Raw genomic sequence first — 19,230 nt, 5'->3', positions numbered from 1 at the left:
TTTTTTTGCGAAGACTACAGGCAGTATTTCGAATCGGCATGTGGCTAATAACACAATATCCTTGCTTGAGCTGGTCCCATCATAGTCGCGGACATTACTTGGACGACAACCCCACGTATGTATTCAAATAATTCTCCAATTAGTTTGTAACTAGCTACCTTAGGCACATGTTGCAATTTACAAAATGTAGTGTGTGAGACTGCAAGCCACATGTAATTGAAAAGAATGCTTTGGATGAAACTATTTTAGAGACATCCACCATCACAGTTGAAATAAAATTGCACTGTCGCGTCACATAAGATATATTTGTTATTTCAGAACCCCATTTCATGCATTGAAGCACAAAGGTAGCTGCACCGCCAATGTATTTCTTCACAAAGTTGGGGAAATAATATCTCGGAATTGATGTCATCATGAGAAATTGTTCCAAGTGGATTCGCCTTGTGAACTCCCGTGCTTGACAACATTTGCCTTTGCCAATTTCGGGCGTCCTATTTTGAATATAAAGAAATTATACTCATTTTCAGAAGTAGAAAGTCATATAAAATGTAATTAATATTAATATATTGTAAGGGATCAGCTAGTATAGCTGAGAAGTCAAGGCTGAGTATTGCGTCGTCTCTTTTGTTGCACTGGCGACTGTCGTCGTTGTCACTCTCCCGGCAGTACAATTACATCCCTCCGCCGCAAAAGCGCCAACCCGGAGCGTGCTAAAATGCGTCCGAAAAGTATGGGGTGAGGCGAGCAGTGCATGAAGAGAAAGATTGGGCGAGAGTTTCATGTGTACCTTTGGGGAGTTGCAAACAACGCGGTAAGGACCTTTGTGTCGTGAAATCAGCTTTTCTAAAAGGCCCACCCGCCGTGATAGAGTCCGCAAAGAGCTTCGTCACCCGACTTTATGTAAACTTAGTGCTGGTGCTTCGCATCATTGTACTTTTGCCGTGTTTGCGATGCGGATTTGTGAAGCTGCTCAAAACTGTGAAGGTGCACAATTTAACGTGCGTTTGCGGCTATCGCAATAGTTTGAGAGCGTTATGAGTCTATAACTGGATGAAGGATGGGAACAACGTGTCGAAAAGAAACGTATTTTTTTTTCACGTTTAAACAGGAAATTGAAGGGAAAGTATTCGACATTATAGAGACGTGAGGAGATGTAAGCCAACGTTACAAAATATTGTGCACTGTGCCAGTTACGTTCACCTGAGGAAACATACATCGAAAGTATATCTGTGGTTGTTCAATTCAGGCGTTAAGTAAGGGTGTCTCCACGTAGCCAGACATGATACGCTCATGCGAGTTTTCACCGGACGCTTGGGAGAGGACGCCAATGAGCTTGTGGACCTCCTCCGTGGATAGTGCAGGTTATACGGTGCAGGTTGAATGGTGCTTCCGCCTCGAGAAACCAGACTTGGGGATTCTTCATCCAAAAGTTCAGATATTTGCGACATGGAGGAGGCAAGAGTTTTACGGGCTGGAGTCCAAAGAATTCATTTTGAAACTGCAGCGCACACACAAGAAACGAGGACAATAAGGCGAGGGTGACAGACAGGCGCACAATTGTTGCTAAAGTCAGTCTGGACTCAGCACAGTTCACCATTGTAGTGCGCGAAAGAAAACGACAACGGGTATGTAGACTGGAGGAGTGATCACTGAGCATGTGCCGTCTGCGCGTCTTTATTCTTCTGTCTTGCCTCTCTGTGAGCGTGAAGCGAGGCCGGTTCTAGACCCTTGTACTGCGTCAGCCGACTGTACCTTGATTGCTTTTTGTTTACTGCGTTTACCTTTGAAACGTTTTCTGTCGCTTGAATACGTCACATGTTATTGTCCATAAGCATTACAAGACGTGGAGAAGGAAAATAAGAGAAGAAAGACCGAAGCGCCAATTAGATTCCCGTTCCTTTAGACAGACTACGATGTAACTACGAGATGAGCTGTATTAATTTGGGCTAGAGCACTGCACGGGCCGATTTTTTCAGCCCGGGCCCGGCCCGGGCCCGGCCCGCCCCCGTTTTTACGTTGGGCGGCCCGCCCGAGCCCGATCAAAACTTTTATGGCGAGACCCTGGCCCGGCCCGGGCCCGGAAATAATCTATGTTACCCGTCCAGCCCGGCCCGCCACCCCTTTACCTTAGGCCCGAGCCCGACTCAAAACCGGCCCGAACCCGGCCCGAGACCGAAAAATAATGTTTTTCAGAGTTGAGACACCCGACAATAACTCGCTGCACGTTACATGCACACCACCAGAAAGCCCGAGCCCGGCCCGGGCCCGCGTCAAAAAACCCGAGCCCGGCGCGGGCCCGAGTCAAAAGGCACACGCCGTGCCCGAGCTCGGCCCGAGCCCGTGAAAGAAACTGGGCTACCCGGCCCGACCCGGCCCACGGGCCGGGCCGGGCTCGGGCTTTCGGGTAAGCCCGAGCCCGTGCAGTGCTCTAATTTGGGCTATAGGTTAAGTCAATACCACACAAAAGTTTGTTAAACAAAATGTCGTTTGTATCAGTGATAGATGACTGAAACTTCAACCCAAATGGTGGCATTGACTGCCTCGAACGACCAACTCGCTCGCTCCTCTATGACCTCGAGAATAGGCAACGAGATAGCAGCCTTCGGTTTTGGCAGAGAAGCTGGTACTTAGCCGCAATAGTGAGCCTGCCAATTTTCGCATGCCCAAGGGCACGTAAATGCCTCACGCTGGCCAGCCGAATGCTTCCTCTCAGATGCGGTTAGTGTCCGCCACGCGAATGCACTTCTGTTCGTGCGATGTCCCTCTATATGCTGCAGCACTGCGCCTAGGCCATAAGATGAACAATCGGCACCTACGAGGACCGCATGGTGGGCGAAAGACATGTGCAGGGCTTGGTAGAAGGTGATACATTTCTTCACTTGAGCAAACTTCAGCAAAGTCAGGAGCTGTATCCCAAACCAAAACTCTGCCCGTGTGAAGAAGGCGACGCATTCGTTCGACTTCTTTGGCTGGGCATGGAACGAACCTTGAATAATACTCGACGAGCCCCGAAAAGGACCGCAACCTGTTGGCATCTGAAGGTGTAGTTGCACGGATGGTCGCATGTACCTTGGTTTGAATGGGTGCTACATATTCAGCACTGACGCGATGCCTAAGGAATGAAACGTCACTGACGTTGAAGTTGATTTTTCATCCAGCTTGACTCCCGCTTCCGCGTTGCGACGAAAGACCACCTTGAGGTTCTTTGTGTGCTTCTGCTCGGTCATCTCAAAGATGATGATGTCATCGATATATCACCGGGCAACATTACAGCCTCGAAGTGTACTTGGCATTTGTTGAAAGTTGAAAGGTAGCTGGGGCACACTCGTTTAAACCTGTAGAGGCCCTCGTGCGTGATGAATGCTGTAAGGTCCCTGCTGTCCGAGTGAAGCAGTAGTTGGTGGTATGCTGATGCTTCAGAATCGACGGGCTGCGCGGACTACCCATTGGCTGTGTCGTCACGTGCCTAACGACGCACGCATGCACTTGGCCACACGTTTAGTCAGCCAGATGGCTGCGACGTGACACGCGCAGTGACACATGCACTATGCACACCTTTAGTCAACCAGAACCATGGAGCGCCGTGCCGTCGGGAAAGTGTGCTGTCTCGAACCCCGGAGGCCCGGGCACGATTCCACCCAAACCGAATGTTAGCTAATTTTCCTTTCAAAGGCATTCGGTTAATCTGCTTCAAGGAACCTCGCTGAGAAATTTGACGTCAATCCGAGTATTTTTGTGTTTCAACTGTTTGCCATCGCCCATTCTTGGTACCATCATTCGGTCACGCCGACGACTACAGCGCCGGATTTTCTCGTAAGAGGGCATATAATGCTTTCGTATTAATACGAACTTGGGTAGGATTGTAGGTCCCACGTCGTATAACGGTAGCGTCGTGATGAGCACGCTATATAAATCGCTTTTGCAGTATTTGTCTGAGACCGGCCGATATTCCAGAACTAATTTTAAAGCGGCGTTGTACCACCTGGAAACCCAAGCGAAACAAAAAGGTGCACAAATCGACCACTAGTGTTACTGGGTGTGTGGAGCAGGGCATGTGGCGCTGTGTATGTGAATATACCCCGCCAAACCCATAGAATGGTTATGTTTCAGTGGGTAGGTGCCAGAACGGACCAGAAGAGCTATAAACAAAAAATAAAGATTCCAGAAACAGTAAATTGCCGAAATTACCTGCACAGAAGTAAAGAGGTCGTCCACAAAAGCAACCATGTTTGGAGAAAAACGTACAGCGGGCAGAACGGGAGCAGAGTAGGCAGAGTGTCCATTGTGCAAGGGTTACTGAGATACAGAGAAGTTAAGAATTCCGCTAAAAAACAAGTGGATTGTGGAGAAAGTAGATAAGTAAACAAAATATCAGACTAGCATGCGCTAACTCACTAAACTTTCACTACATAGGAGTGACGAATGTGATGTCAAGACAGTTCCGTAAACATCAAAGTAAGTTGGTTTGTTGCCTGGTATCCGTCAATTTTCTTTCTTTTTTTTACGTAGCCGAGGACTCGCAGCTTAATGCTACAGAGATAGATTCGCGTGAAGTACTGTTAACAGTTGCATAACAGTTGTGATAGAAAAATATGCCTAAACTAAGTAAATCTAAGGTTGAAGGGCTTTTTGACAATGTTCTGCTGAACACGTGGATGTCCTATTATAGTTATAAATATTTCAAGGAATATAACAACTGGCATGTCATCATCAAAATTTATTATGCCTAACTTAGGTACTACAGCCAGCTATAAAATAAATGACGTATTCTTTTGTGCCTGTTACTGCAGGCAAGGTTTGAAATGTTCAGTATATTGAAGCACACATCCGACGAAAAGCAGCTCTACTTTTTTAACTTTGGTCTATTTTGCCGGTTGCAATGCCGACGCCACCTATATTTGACCCCAGTAGCAACCTTGCAGTTTGTTTTATAGGCATTTTTGCACCGCGTGTGATTCTTCTTGATAGATTTTTTTGCCATAAAGTACAAGCACATAGTGTCACCTGAAAGCACAAAGTAAATGGTTCAAGCACTCTGGAGAGAAATATGTTCAAACATCATTCACACTTGTTTAACTACGGTCTATTTTGCCGGTTGCAATACCGACGCCACCAATATTTGACCCCAGTAGCAACCTTGCACTTTGTTTTAGAGAAATATTTCTGGAGAGAAATATGTTCAAACATCATTCACACTTGTTTAACTTTGGTCTATTTTGCTGGTTGCAATGCCGACGCCACCAATATTTGACCCCAGTAGCAACCTTGCAGTTTGTTTTATAGGCATTTTTGCACCGCGTGTGATTCTTCTTGATAGATTTTTTTGCCATAAAGTACAAGCACATAGTGCCACCTGAAAGCACAAAGTAAATGGTTCAAGCACTCTGGAGAGAAATATGTTCAAACATCATTCACACTTGTTTAACTTTGGTCTATTTTGCCGGTTGCAATGCCGACGCCACCAATATTTGACCCCAGTAGCAACCTTGCAGTTTGTTTTATAGGCATTTTTGCACCGCGTGTGATTCTTCTTGATAGATTTTTTTGCCATAAAGTACAAGCACATAGTGTCACCTGAAAGCACAAAGTAAATGGTTCAAGCACTCTGGAGAAAAATATGTTCAAACATCATTCACACTTGTTTAACTTTGGTCTATTTTGCCGGTTGCAATGCCGACGCCACCAATATTTGACCCCAGTAGCAACCTTGCAGTTTGTTTTATAGGCATTTTTGCACCGCGTGTGATTCTTCTTGATAGATTTTTTTGCCATGAAGTACAAGCACATAGTGTCAGCTGAAAGCACAAAGTAAATGATTCAAGCAGTCTGGAGAGAAATATGTTCAAACATCATTCACAAACCTTCTCTTTCGTGGCGGCATTAGACGACAGCTGACAGTATCCAATAATGTCGTTGAACGTAACTTCATTTAAATACCAACCGCAGCGAAATTTGCGATTACATAAAAGACCAAATTTCAAATATTTTGACATACAGTAGCCTCAGTGAAAAAGTTTACGCTTAAATTACAAGTGGATGCGTGACTAACGCTCGCAAAAATTGATATCTTGCATACCAAAACTGAAAAATGACCATCCCTTCCCTTACAGGAAAATTGGGGTAAGCGAAGCTTGGCGTGTATTTCTTACGTGTTCCTCGGAACGAATTGCACTGACAAGTACCACGTTGTGCTCAAACCACAACCGGTCACGCGCACTGCAACTGGCTCCGAAGTTCCGGTTGTGAAACTTGGGTGGAAACCTGCCCGTCGCACCGGGGAAGTTGGCGCTAGCGTTGCCGAGGCGTGTACCACCGTTGTCGGGTTCCTGGAGGGCTAGACGACACTTACGTTGGGCCTGAACATCGCGCTGCCGCAACTCGGTGTCCGCTGACGTTTCCCGTCGGCTTTGGAAGCCCTCTCGCTAGAATCGGCACGTCGACGACGAGCCCTTTCCCGAGCGAGTTCGCGGCGCCGTTGCTCTAACGAAGCCGGCTCCACGGTGGAACGCACCACGCGCGGCCTTCCCAACTAGCCGCCGAGACAGATCTGAGTATAGTAGAGGTTGTGGAAAAGAAAAGATGCATGTTTCTCTGATCTGAGGCGAGGGAAGATCTCCCCCCACCAGTTCTCCTGGCCGCTCCCTCGCCTGAAGCGTGGGAAGCGATACTCATGAACCCGAACCTGGAGGTTCAACTTCGGGGCATCAAAAGAGCTGAGGAGGTGGCTATAAGGCACCACCTGGTAGCCACCCCTCAGTAAGCAAATTAACAAAATAAAGTTGTTTACTCCTCCTCCAGGCGAAGCGCGCGCCAACCCCCCTTTCGTCCCTTTCCCTCCCTGCGACACACCAAACTACCCTGATTGGGCCTCCATACGCAATACACTTTCTCTCTACTCTGTCACTATCTCTCCTTCAACCCCTCCCTGTACAGCACTGTTGAGGTGCCCTCACCCGAGAGGCAGTTACGGCGCTGTACTTTTCTCTTCTCCTATTTCTAAGAATCACTCACACTACCCTGATTGGCCGCGCGCGTCCCGTGATCCGGCGCCGCGCTGCTGGGACAGCTGCTCTACTCCCCGAGCAGCGAGTTTTTTTTTTTTTGCGTGACTACGACAACGCTACCGAAAGTTGCGAGCCAATGCAAGCTTCGTTTCAAAAAATGAAAAACAAAACGCTGCCATTAGCACACGCTACAAGGGGCGTACGACTGGCACACCCTAGAGAACCAGCGCCCATGTTGTCTGCTTTCCCTGCTTGTACCATTCACTTGTATAAGCAAACAGGTCCCGCACGTCATGTAGCCATAGACTTAGTATACTGCGCGCTGCTTCGTGCGCTGGGCTCATGCTGCCGCGCCCGCGATCTTCTCTTAGTTTGAAACATCTGTAAAGGCGATAGCCTTTTCGGAAGAAATAGCAGGCTTCGTCGTCGGGCACGGACAAGCCTTGAGGCAGACACAATGCGTCAGTTCGTCTTAGGATTTCTTTTAAAGCGAAGCTTTCTTTGCCTCTGCTATGGCAATGAGTGCTGTTATGATCTTGCTCGCACGTGCCGCTGGCTTTCTTGCAACACCTCCAGATGGGGCTCACGTGAGGTACCTCCGGGCAAACCTAGGGAGCCTAAATTCAAACGGCGTTGCATGTAGGCTCCCTACGCAAACCGGCCGGCGCCGCTGCGGCGGCGTTTCACTGTTCATATGGCACGTGCTGTGCGTGCGTTTCTACGGGACAAAAATGCAGTTGATGACCTGTGGAGGTCACGCGCGGGACTGTGATAGTGTAAACATCCCAATCGTGTATCCCCAGAAGAGAGCGCTTGGAGCTGACGTCTCTGCCGGCATCTGTGGTGGTGAAGCACGCTGCGCTGCCGTGTCCGTATGTCAAACGCTGGAAGACTCCTCTCCAGCAGCCGAACGCGCAAGAGCAGTCCCCTTGCTGTCTAGCCGATGTTGAGGAACTGTTTTTCTCGACACTTCTGCGACAATGCGATGTGTCATGTGAGGCAATGATAATGCTGAACCCACTCAGAGATTATGTACAATGACCCACAAGAACACCTCAAGCAAACAAGTCTCCCCGTGTGTTCTGTGGACTACGCAGACAAACAGCAGTGGTGCACACAAGGTAACCTTTAACGTCAACTCACCACTCTCGTATTGCACTAAACGCTGAACAAGTTACACATTCCCAGTCAACATCACCGCTAATTATCGTCAATCAAAGCAAAGAGCATGGAAATCTTCGCTGACATTGATTCCCACAGCCCGTGGGATCCGCTTATTTTTTTCTTCTCTCGTGTCCATGCACCGCCTTCCGCGACGCGCTCCTCCGAAACTCTTTCTCGTTGGCGTCAATGCGCCATACAGAGTAGCCGACAACGCTACATCCATACTTGAAACAGGTGTGTCAACACTTCGGACGCGTGATGTGCTAGGGGGCGTACTTCTAGAAGGTACAAACGCTGCATTGGTCTCGAGACTAACTAGCCGTTCGACAATCTCAAACGACAGGCACGAACCACCCATTTGGCACCACGAAAGGTCTCCATTAAGTATAACTTGAAGCAGTGCGACGACAACGAGCACAAGAATAGAAAACAAACACAACAGGACGAGCGCTGTACTGCCAATTGAAAATTTTATTGAAGGAACAACCAGCTTTATAACACCACAAAAGAAAGAAAAACACCACAAAAAGAAAAACACCACAAAAAAAGGTTTGAAAGGCATGCGTACTGCCTACAAGTGGAGGTGCTTGTCCAGAAAATTTATCTCAAGACTTGTTAGACTGAGTGACGCTGCACTTACACATTTATATCGTGCTTTGGTGACGTAGTAATCTTCTACTTTTTTCTATTTTAAATAAGAAGCATTTCATGGCGAAAATTTGCCACTTTTACCATTTGGCACATATAACTTCGCGAAACAAAAATGCGTATGTCCGTCGCTTGTCCACAGAAAACTATCATTATCACCATTGGCTCGAGCGTCGTCGTGTTCTGCAGCTGGCTCGCTGGCGCCCCTGGGGTTGCACTCGTGCCCGTGCTCGTCACGCGCTCGTGCCCCCGTTCTCGCCTGCGTCGTCGTCGTTTTCTTTCACAGCTGGCTCCGTTGCCGCTCATCATTCCAGCATATAATTTCCCTTCTCATTCTGTCGTCGAAATGTGGAGGCCGCATTTACCTGGGTAGGAGCCATTGCTTAAGCGGGTATGAGCCATTCATTGTCTGACCATGAGGGACAGATTTAATCTTGAAGCAATTTAATTTCAAAGAATCACAAGCGGCATTGGCGGGCGAATGCTGCTAAACATGCCACCGATCAAACTCGAGGCATCGAACGCAAGCGACAAACAACGGCGGACTGCGGGCATACTGTCAGTGACGTCATTCTCTCCATCGCAGTCGAACGTGTCTGTAACCTCATATTTGTGAAATAATTTAAGAAACCTTTGGGATTAACCCAGTGACAAACGCCGGGGCCGCACGCTTGAGCTTCGCTGGTTAACCATATGTATGGAGTGTTGGGCGGTGATATTTTTTGTTTTTTCTACATGTTTTAAACCTAGTTGTGCCTTCGATAAAAATTACAGTTGGCAGTACAGCACTTGTGATGTGTTTGTTTTCGATTCTTGTCCTGGTCTTCGCGTTGCTTCAAGCTATACTCAAGATGAACCAACTCACCCAAATCAAAGTTGTTGTATCCATTCCTTTTCCCTGCTTCCAGCGAATTCTTGGCACATTTTAATCTTTTATAGTAACCACATAATTTCTCCTTATTTGTGTTGGAGCCATAGCAGGTCTATTATGGGCGTTTCTGAGAAAAAACAGTTACTCTTTATACCACAGTTTCCAGAAGCTTTCTGGAATTTCTTGCCGTTAAATTCACGCTTCAAGCAGCTGAGAATGCGTCGTGGGTTCAACACCGAATGTTTCTTTAACTGGGAAGGACAGTGAGCCTCCAAACATGCAAGAAATGAGCGGGACTTAACACTTCCGGTTAATTCGGTGTAGCACACAGATATGTTAACGGGCGACTGTTTATAGCGGCTTAGAATTCCGTCAAAACAGTGGCTACCTGCTCCTAATTGATGAACAATGTGCCAATAGCCTTTCTGAGACTGTCCTTGACATCCTATCATGCGCTCCGAGAACCCACCCCACCAAGGAGCGCCTTCTGGCGAAAAATTCCTCAAGATGCCACGCATGTAAAAGTAATCGATGCTGTGCGACGGAGTGTGCGGGGAGCCTACCAAGTTAACGAAACGAACGTGAGAGCACCAAGACGTAGGCGGATGTTTCATGACTTAAATGACGCGCATGTCCTGCCATTCATGTCATGACCTATCATTTGTGTTCGTCATACACTCTTGTCATATTATGCCAATTTTGGCACATACCAAGTTAACGAAACGACCATGAGAGAACCAAGACAGAGGCGCTGTTTCATATCTACATGACAGGCATGTTATGACGTATCATTTATGTTCGTCATGCACTCTCTTCATACTATGCCAATTTTGGTGCTCTTGAGTCTCAGGGTGGCGTTAAGGCCAGGCTACTCCAGTCATGGGAATCAGTACGTCCAGGAATAGGAGCCAATAAAATGGTTTATTTACATATTGGAACAAGTAGTCAGGGGCTAGTCAGAGCTCCCTCAGTCACACTCGAGAGGCCCTTGTAAGACTTTTCTTCCCTAGTTCCTACATAAGGGAATTGGATGACCTTGGTGCTGCCAATCGTTAAGGGAACTCCGCCTTCTGATATCCCACCTTTGAAGCAAGGACGAGGCAATCTGGAAACAGGGGGTCCACACTCCTTCACACGAAAGTCGTAAACTTCGTTTCTTGCTCTCCGTGATGGTCATCTTGCCAGGGTCGGGAAAGTGACCTTCGTGCTGGTCCCCGCTTCCACAAAGGGTGGCGGCTGTAGTCGCTTCTAAGTGAGCTTCTTTGTCATGGCGTCACAGCCGGTGTCGGGCCGGAGCTGATGGTGTCGGAGCTGGTGTCGGGCCGGAGCTGAGGCGGGAGCTGTTGAAGCGCATGGCCTCGGAGGAAGCACCCAAAGAATGCGCACTTCCAATTTGGGGCGCTTTTTTGCCCATCACGTTCGGTGTCGGGCACAGTCGCCGTCTGGGCGACGCTCATGAAAGCGGCTGCCTGGACGGTAACAACCAAAGAATGCGCCCTGCCAATTCGGTACGAGACTCCTCCGCCGCCCGAAGATCCGACCTGAGGGTGACCAGTTGTGAGGTTGCCCGAAGCATCTTTGTTCAGTCACGATGTCAGGGATAATCCAGGCGTGGATGTTGATGTCCCACTACAGCTTGGAATCCCAGCACTTGCTTCATCGTGGCCTTCTTCCTGGGAACACACAAGCTCACAGACACCAGGGGACAGAAAAGCACCGTGTTCGCACCGAGAGCCATCAGGTGTAGCAAACCAATATACGCGCCTGCCCTATGCAATTAAATTAAAGCGCCAAAGTATTCATTCAAACACTTTTCTAAACATTCACAGAAGGTCAAAATTTAGAGATAATAATAAAACATTTGATTCTTCGTGGCTTCTTGAGCCGAGATTTCTTATGTACCATCACTCCGATGGCTTATCGCGTGCTCAAGCCACCCGCGTTGCTATTATGCTTGCCCTTTCGATATACTACATCAAAGATGTATTGCTCGACACTCCACCCGAGTAATCGGCCGTTTTGGGTAACATGTTCTGCAGCCATTTGAGTGGACCGTGGTCTATCAGAAAGGTGAACTTAGAGCCAGCGAGGTAGCCTGCAAGGTTTCGTGCTGCCCAAACTATGCACGCATACTCCTTCTCGGAGGCACTATAAGCCTCTTTTCGAACACTTAGTTTGCGGCTAATGTACGTGATGTGGTGTTACGCCCCGGCCTCGTCATGTTAACAGATTAATGCTCCCATGCCCCGATCGCTTGCATCGCATTGCACACTGAATGGCCTGTTATAATCAGGTGCCTGTAAAAAGGGACGGATGAAGAGTGCCTACTTGAAATATTGGAACGATTCCTGCTTCTTCTGGTCCCACACCAGCGTGGTGGGCTCGTTCCTTCGGAATGCATCAGTGAGCGTGCTAGCTAGCTCGGAATAGTTTTTTTTTTGATGTAGCGATGGCAGTAGCCCGTGAGCCCCGAGAATGCCCGTAGATTGGTTTTCGTCTTGGATCGCGGGTATGAGGCAACGGCCTCCACCTTGACTTCGGACGGCATGCGGCGTTCTTGCCCTACCACACGTCCGAAGTAGCTCACTTGAGCTCCTCCAAGTTCACACTTCTCTTCACCCTGAACCCACAATCATTAGACCATCAAACACTTTCTCTGAATGCTCCGCATTCCTTTCCCAGGAGTCTGCAAAAAAACGGCAATGTCGTCGAGATAGGGCAGCGCGAATTCGTTTGGGCCATGTAGCACGCTGTCCATAGGCTTAGAAAAACCTAATGAGGCATTTTTAGTCCGAAGGTGAGCATTAGTGGAAGGAACAATCCAAAAGGACTTACGGACGCGGCATAGCAGCTTGCGCGCGCGTCGTCAACGGTACTTGCCAGTACATGCAAATGAGATCTAGAGCAGAAATGTATCGTGCTTTGCTGACAGTTTCTATCCATTCCTCCATGTTGGGGATTAGGTAGAGCTGGTCTCTCGTTACTGAGTTCCAATAGTGTATGCACATTCGTGGCTTCTTTCAGGGAACTTCCCCCATTGTCATGGAAGACGCGTAATCGCTGTCACCTGCCAAAATTACTCCGAGGGCCAAGATCTTTTGAATCTCCTTTCACATAATTTCTTTCTGTGTTGGAGATACTCGATGCGGTTTCGCTTTAACTGGCTCTTCGGAGGTCAGCTCAATATCATGGACTATCTCATCTGTTCACCCAGGTTTATGGGAAATCAGATTTCTGCACTCTTGGATCATGTTCCTCAAGTCTCGAACTTAGTCACCAGTCAGGTTCATTCATGTCTTTGATCATTTTTCGCATCGCTGCAGTGGTGTCTTCTATCTATCGATCCATCTTCTATCTAGATCTCAAAAAAATCGCAGTTTCGCCTAAAAGGCGAAGCATCAATTGCGATAGCAAATTAGTAGAGAGCTATACGGAGTAGGAAGAGTAGCTTTATCGGCTGCATAAACTTGGATGCATTCGCTTACTAACTTAATTAACAAGCTTTGTGTCAGTGCGCAGAAGCGAACATGAATAGATCACACTCGATGACCGAAGACCACTGTCAAAACGCTGGCGTGAGCACGCGCGGCCACCGCAGCGAGTGAAGGTTCGTACGATCTATCGCTTCAACGGAAACTGAGCGGCGAAAGCACAGCGCATACAAAGGTCAGAGCCGGGTGGAGATTGCTTCTAAGATACGGTGCGTGCGACAGCCCGCACCGGTGCAAAGTACAAGCGCAGTTGCGAGCAGAGTAGAAGCCACCCCTCCTCCCTCCCGCGCTGCCTTCCCGCTTTCCTCCTTTCGCATGGGAGATTGAGTCGCCAGTTCCACTTGTGCCCGGTTGCAATATACGCATTTGGTGCCTCAGCACAGCGTCGCCCTCCCCTTCCTCCCTACCATAACCCCACGGTCTGGCGCGCGACGGAAGAAGTTGCGTTTGCTCTCCGCCGTGCGTTCGCTCTCCGTCCCCCGCGCGCTTTCACTCGCACATATGGCGGGCGGCGACGATTTTAGTGCCCTTGGAGTTTATACGAAACCTCACGGCGACGGCAGAAATCCGCTTCAAGTGTGCGCATAATTGCTATCGCAATGAAACGGGGAACTCAAGCGGCATATCCTCGCGACTGTTAAGTGAGAGGCATATAATTGCTTGTCTGTCTAGGTACGGCTTCATCAAGTTTACGTGATATATCTTCACGTCCGTTTTGTGCCCTGTTATCTTGACTGCATAGTTAGTGTTCGTGAACCTTTGGGAAACGTCGCCCCCCCCCCCCCAATACACATGAAGCTTGGTCGCTTGTGAAGGCCGCAGCAGAACCACACGATCGTTCACATGCAAAAAGCACTTCTCTGGCTGTTCAATCAGAGTATGCTTTTGCCTTCAGCTGTGCGGTGCTCATGCAGGCCTCCGCCGCGTCCTACGATCATTCTTTTGAGCAGTCGGAGAACGTATTCAACGACAGTCGTCTCCTTCTCACCCCCTGTCAATGTTTCATTAAGCATCCGGAGGGGTGATCGCAGTTCGCGGCCATGCACCAGTTCAGCCGGGCTAAACCCGGTCGACTCGTGCGGCACCATGCGTAAAGCAAATATTGCAGCGTGGAGGCAGCCTTCCCAATCACCAGAGTATTCACGACACAGAGTTCTTCGCACTCGTTTTAGCTCTGAGTGCCACCGTTCTACACTGTTGGTCTGGAGATGGTGGATGGAACTTTGAATTATCTTTATTTCACATCGCTCCTGAAAAATTGTAGTGAAAGCGACTCTAAAGGCACTGCCCTGGTCACTTTGGACTTCTGCCGGAAAACGCACACAAGGAAAAACGCTCAAAACTCCACCAACTATTTCTGATGAGCAGAGTTCTCTCAGAGGAATGGCCTAGGGGAATGTAGTGGCGGGACAAATCATTGTGAACACGTACTTGTATCCCGAGGATGTTGTAGGCAGCGGTCCCACTGTATCAATGATAACACGGCGAAATGGCTCGGATATTACAGGAACCAGCTTCAGCGGTGCTTTCCACTTATCATTAGGTCTCCTCACGCGCTGATATACGTCAATATGCATGACGACATACGCATAACTGAACAACGTTTTCTGCGTTGCTGAAACATCCTGACCAGTAAAATTCTTGCAGCAGCACGGCTTTAGTTTTCTTTATGTCCAAGGGCCCCAACCATGAATTATCATACCCCATACGGAGGATGTCTGCCCTGTATTTAGGTGGTACCACCAGCTGTTCAAAATATCTCTGGCCCTTGTCTTGATAGGCGCGAAACGAAATTCCCTGCCGTTTAAAAACATTTGACGTTCTTTCGCGCTACACACTCCTACTGGCACGTGTCCAGCCCCCTGATACTTTCATCTGCCATATGTTCTATAACGTCCCGGTCAAAAGAAGAGGAAGTGAAGAGCGAGACGAAGAAGATGATCGAAAGAAAACAGTAAACAGTTGATCATTCTCGGATCCTTTATTTTTCATTTGGCGCAGCCCAAAAGGATGTGGATAGAGGTACAAGTTGGTACTACTACAGCGGGACAACCGTACGTCACGTCATACCAAGCCGAAGATGAACAAGTTGAGGTCCAGGAGACAGCGACATCACTGAGCCTGCTCCAGTTCATCGCAAGTAAGGCTAAAGTCACCGAGGCGGTTCTCGTCAGCTGAGGTATGTGGAAGATTAATATCAAAATATCCGACTATGAAAAGCGCTGCAGACACTTATCAAGTAGCAAGCCCTTTCGAAATGAGAATAGGTAGGACATTGCTATGCTTATGGAGAAGATGTTGAAAGTGCAGGCGTCTCAAATTGAGCAACATGGACAATTTCTTGCTATGGTAACAGAGACTCTACGCGCTAACAATGGTCCCAAAGCTGAATTAGTCAAGCTGGATAAGTTCGATGGTGGGACCGCATCGGTAACCGCTTAACTGAAGTTATTTGAATACGCTTATGAAAAGAACTGCTGGTTGACGTCGCAGGATGAAGTGCAAAATATGAGACTGTTTCTTGTACACAACGCCAAGAAATGGTTGGAGCTCCGCATAACAAACCATTAGGACAACGCCTGGGATCACTGGAGAGCAAGTTTTATCTCTGCTTTTGATCATAACCCGGTCGACCGATGGGATAAAGCTATATTTAATGAACAACGCTCAAGTTCACTAATTGACTATTTCTACGAGAAGAGACGGCTGTGACAGTTAGCAGATCCTACTTTGTCTAACTCATCTATTGTGCCGTTAGTCATCCTCGATATGACAAAGGAATGCCAAAGGCAAGTGCAAATAAGGTCGCCCAACACAATTGAAGACCCACTGGAGTTTCTTAAGGACGTTTTCCATGAAGCCCCTGGGCACGTTGCACAGCATAATTGGATCCATCCAGCCAGACTTCATCTGAATAATACAGCGACAGCGATGACAACATCCACCAGAAGCGCAGCTTCTGGCTATTCCCCTTGTAACCAAGATGTCAAGGAGACAAAAAACGAGTAAACATGGACGCACGGCGCCACTCATGTAACCAAAATGAGGCTGTCTACGTAATTCGATCAAACGTTTTGCAAACGGCACTGCTTATTAACGGAAATGAAGAGGTGCCCTAGTCGACGCAGGAGCTTCAGTGAGTCTGATTAAGCAAACCATAATGAAGGCAGATAACATGCGACAAGGTAAATAACGGTTAAGAACGACGATGGATCGTCTCGAACACTGCACACCTGGACTACAGTCAATATACATTTGGCTAAGGAGGCCTTCACCGTAGAAGCGCGGGTTAAGTGGGTTGTCGAATTGTTGTTTATACTGTCAAGACCCAACATGAAGAAGCTGTGAATGAACATTTATTGGAAAGATAAAGTGACTCTAGACTCCCTGGTTTCAAGTGTCCAGACACCGCCACAGACGAGAACTGCCAAATGCGCTAATTGTAAATAGGCAATTTTTCCCGAACTTATATGCCTCGATACATATCCACCTGCAGCTTCTGTACTCGAAGTACCTATTGAACTTCGCGACACTACTGTTGTACGTAAAAGAGCCTACAGGATTGCTGATGAAAAGAAAGTATGCCTGAAACAAGAGCTGCAACAAATGCTGAACACTGGAATAATAACGCCCTCAACTTCACCTTTTGCGTCTCCTATAACTATTGTCCCTAAAGAAGATGGTCTACTGCGACTTTGTACTAATTATCGGCAAATTAACACCCAAACAGAATTGTACCCATTCACTATGCCTTTGATTGATGAAATCATTAATGATACTGGAGGATGCCAATGGTTTTCATGAATGGATTTGTGCAAAGATTATTTGAAGTACGTCAAAGAAGTACACGGGATTTATAACGCCATTTGATACAACCGTCTGCCATTCTGTTGAAAGAACTCGGGCGCTTGGTTTCATTGCATGATGAACGGGGTACCCAAAGATTTTAATAGGAGATATCTGCAATGTTTATGTCGATGACATAATGATTTACTCCAGTACCGAGGAAGAGCACTGTTCCCACGTCTCTGAAATGCTAGAAGCATTGAGCAAGTCACACATGAAGATAAACAAGAAGAAAACTGAATTGTTTTAGAGAAAGGTGGTGTTCCTTGACAGAGTCCGGGATGGCTTCACGAAGACGACGAAGCAACAGTCCGTACAACGAATCAAGGAAATGCATAAACAAGGAAATGCAGAAGTGAGCTCGAGCACCAGCACGCAGTCATTATTTTATGGCCTTCATACCTCCAAGATCATTCTTTCGTTGGCATCTCATCGTCAGCCTTCCATCGTCAACACTTTGCTGGTCTCACTGCATTGTCAGTTATCCTCACGCAGCCATCTTTGAGCCGACATCGTCACAACGTGATTGTTATGCCTTCATCATCCGTCCTTCATCATCATGGCATTGTCCTTGTTGTGACGCTGTCGAATAGTTGCCATCATACCGTCGTCGTCGTTTCATCGTCACCATTTTGTGGTGGTGATTCCAATGTCATAATTCTACTGCTGTCATGTCTTCCTGATGACGAGGTCACCATCAAACAGTCGTCGTACAGTCCAATAGTACATTTTGTTGCATGTCAGACTGTCCTACCTTTTCACAACAACATTACCTTGATCAAAAGAACACGACGCCGAAAAAATCCGTCTACTGTGTAGAAGTATTTCATCAATATGCGCGAATCTTCATGTAAATGCCGTCAGGTTTTAAATTAAGCATTTCGCGGCACGTACATATACCGCTTGGTTGTCGCTGAGGCAAGGCCAATAACTTGTGAACAGTTCGAAAATAAAGCAATCAATAGCCGTATTAGATTTATTTGAAGAAAAGTGGCGCAAATTAATTGGCAAGATATTTGCAGGGTTGTTTATGCGTGCAGTTTCCCTCCATTCAGAAAATCGAGACAATGCCCAAGCATGGTTGACATTTAAACGTTCAAAAAACGATTACCATCATTCAGCATAAAGAAGTTACTCATGAAAATTCGACTTACGCGGTTTGTCTCTAATAAGACCCACAACAAGACAACTAGCCTCAGCCTCCACCAGAGTGTAATCCTTACGTATTACGGGTTGTCTTTGCCCTGCAAGTAGAAGTCCCATGGTATAAAACAATACATCTGCTACGGGAGGCTATACAGCACACAATTATTACTACTAAAAAGTTGGTGTCCATCATGTAAATGCACAGCGCATACCTAGAAATTCCTATGTCGCATTGGAAGCATGTGTTAAGTCTGTCATGCAAATTCAATGCATTGTCTTAATTTTTAGGAAGGGGTCCTTACTTATTGCCTAAAAGATATACAACGCAAATGTTGATTGATTGCATGGCATAAATGCAGGTATTTGTTGGTAAATGTGACACGAAATAACGAAAAACTTGAAATGCAAAATGAACAAGCAGCTCTTTGTGTCCTCACACACACAAAAAAAACAAGGAACAGTAGCATGGTTTTAGAAGGGCGCAACAAGGAAGACGACAGACGAAAGAACACACGTACGTGTACGTGTGTTTTTTCGTCTGTCGTCTTCCTTGTTGCGCCCTTCTAAAACCATGCATCCGTACCAACTCGCCCAATTGTCAGTGCTACTCAAGGAACAGTAGGACACAAACTGATACAGGCGAAGCTGTGGTCTAAAAAGCTCAGATTTTGTCTGGCACGGCAGTAGCCTTATGAGCTTGCATGCGAGTCGACTGTGGCAATCTCAGAATTCGCTTATTACAAACAAAACCAGAACTCTCAAAAAATATTTTATGTCAAGAGAACGTCATTAGCAAAAATACACAAGGCTATCCTGTGTAGTTGCGAGAACAGCAGCGCTCACTAAATACACTAGCATATGAATATTGAAAGAGTGATTTAATGGAGGTTCACGAATGTGAAAGAAGCGTCACCAAGTTCTGTAGAACCACTATTACATTCGCTGATGTCTCGGAATAACAGATTATTTAAAACAGGAAAATGGCGAGCTGATTAAGCGGCTAAACTACAGCTCACCAACAATAATAAAAGGAAGTTCCGAATTCTTACGACAAGCATGT

General features: G+C 47.1%; 1 protein-coding gene across 1 annotated transcript in view; it reads right to left on the bottom strand.

The window, feature by feature from the left end:
* Positions 1-4,704: 4,704 nt before the first annotated feature.
* LOC119454385 (uncharacterized) overlaps positions 4,705-19,230 on the bottom strand; it is a 127,498-nt gene continuing 112,972 nt past the window's right edge. The window contains exons 7-8 of the mRNA XM_049668435.1: positions 18,179-18,268; positions 4,705-5,004 (exon numbers count right to left, since the gene is read on the bottom strand). Of these exons, the coding sequence (XP_049524392.1) occupies positions 4,844-5,004; positions 18,179-18,268 (251 nt within the window). The 3' untranslated portion in view covers positions 4,705-4,843. The remainder of the gene's footprint in view (positions 5,005-18,178; positions 18,269-19,230) is intronic.

The sequence above is a fragment of the Dermacentor silvarum genome, chromosome 5 (assembly GCF_013339745.2).
Source record: "Dermacentor silvarum isolate Dsil-2018 chromosome 5, BIME_Dsil_1.4, whole genome shotgun sequence".
Classification (NCBI taxonomy): Eukaryota; Metazoa; Arthropoda; class Arachnida; order Ixodida; family Ixodidae; genus Dermacentor; species Dermacentor silvarum.
This window is presented reverse-complemented; position numbering and strand designations above follow the sequence as displayed.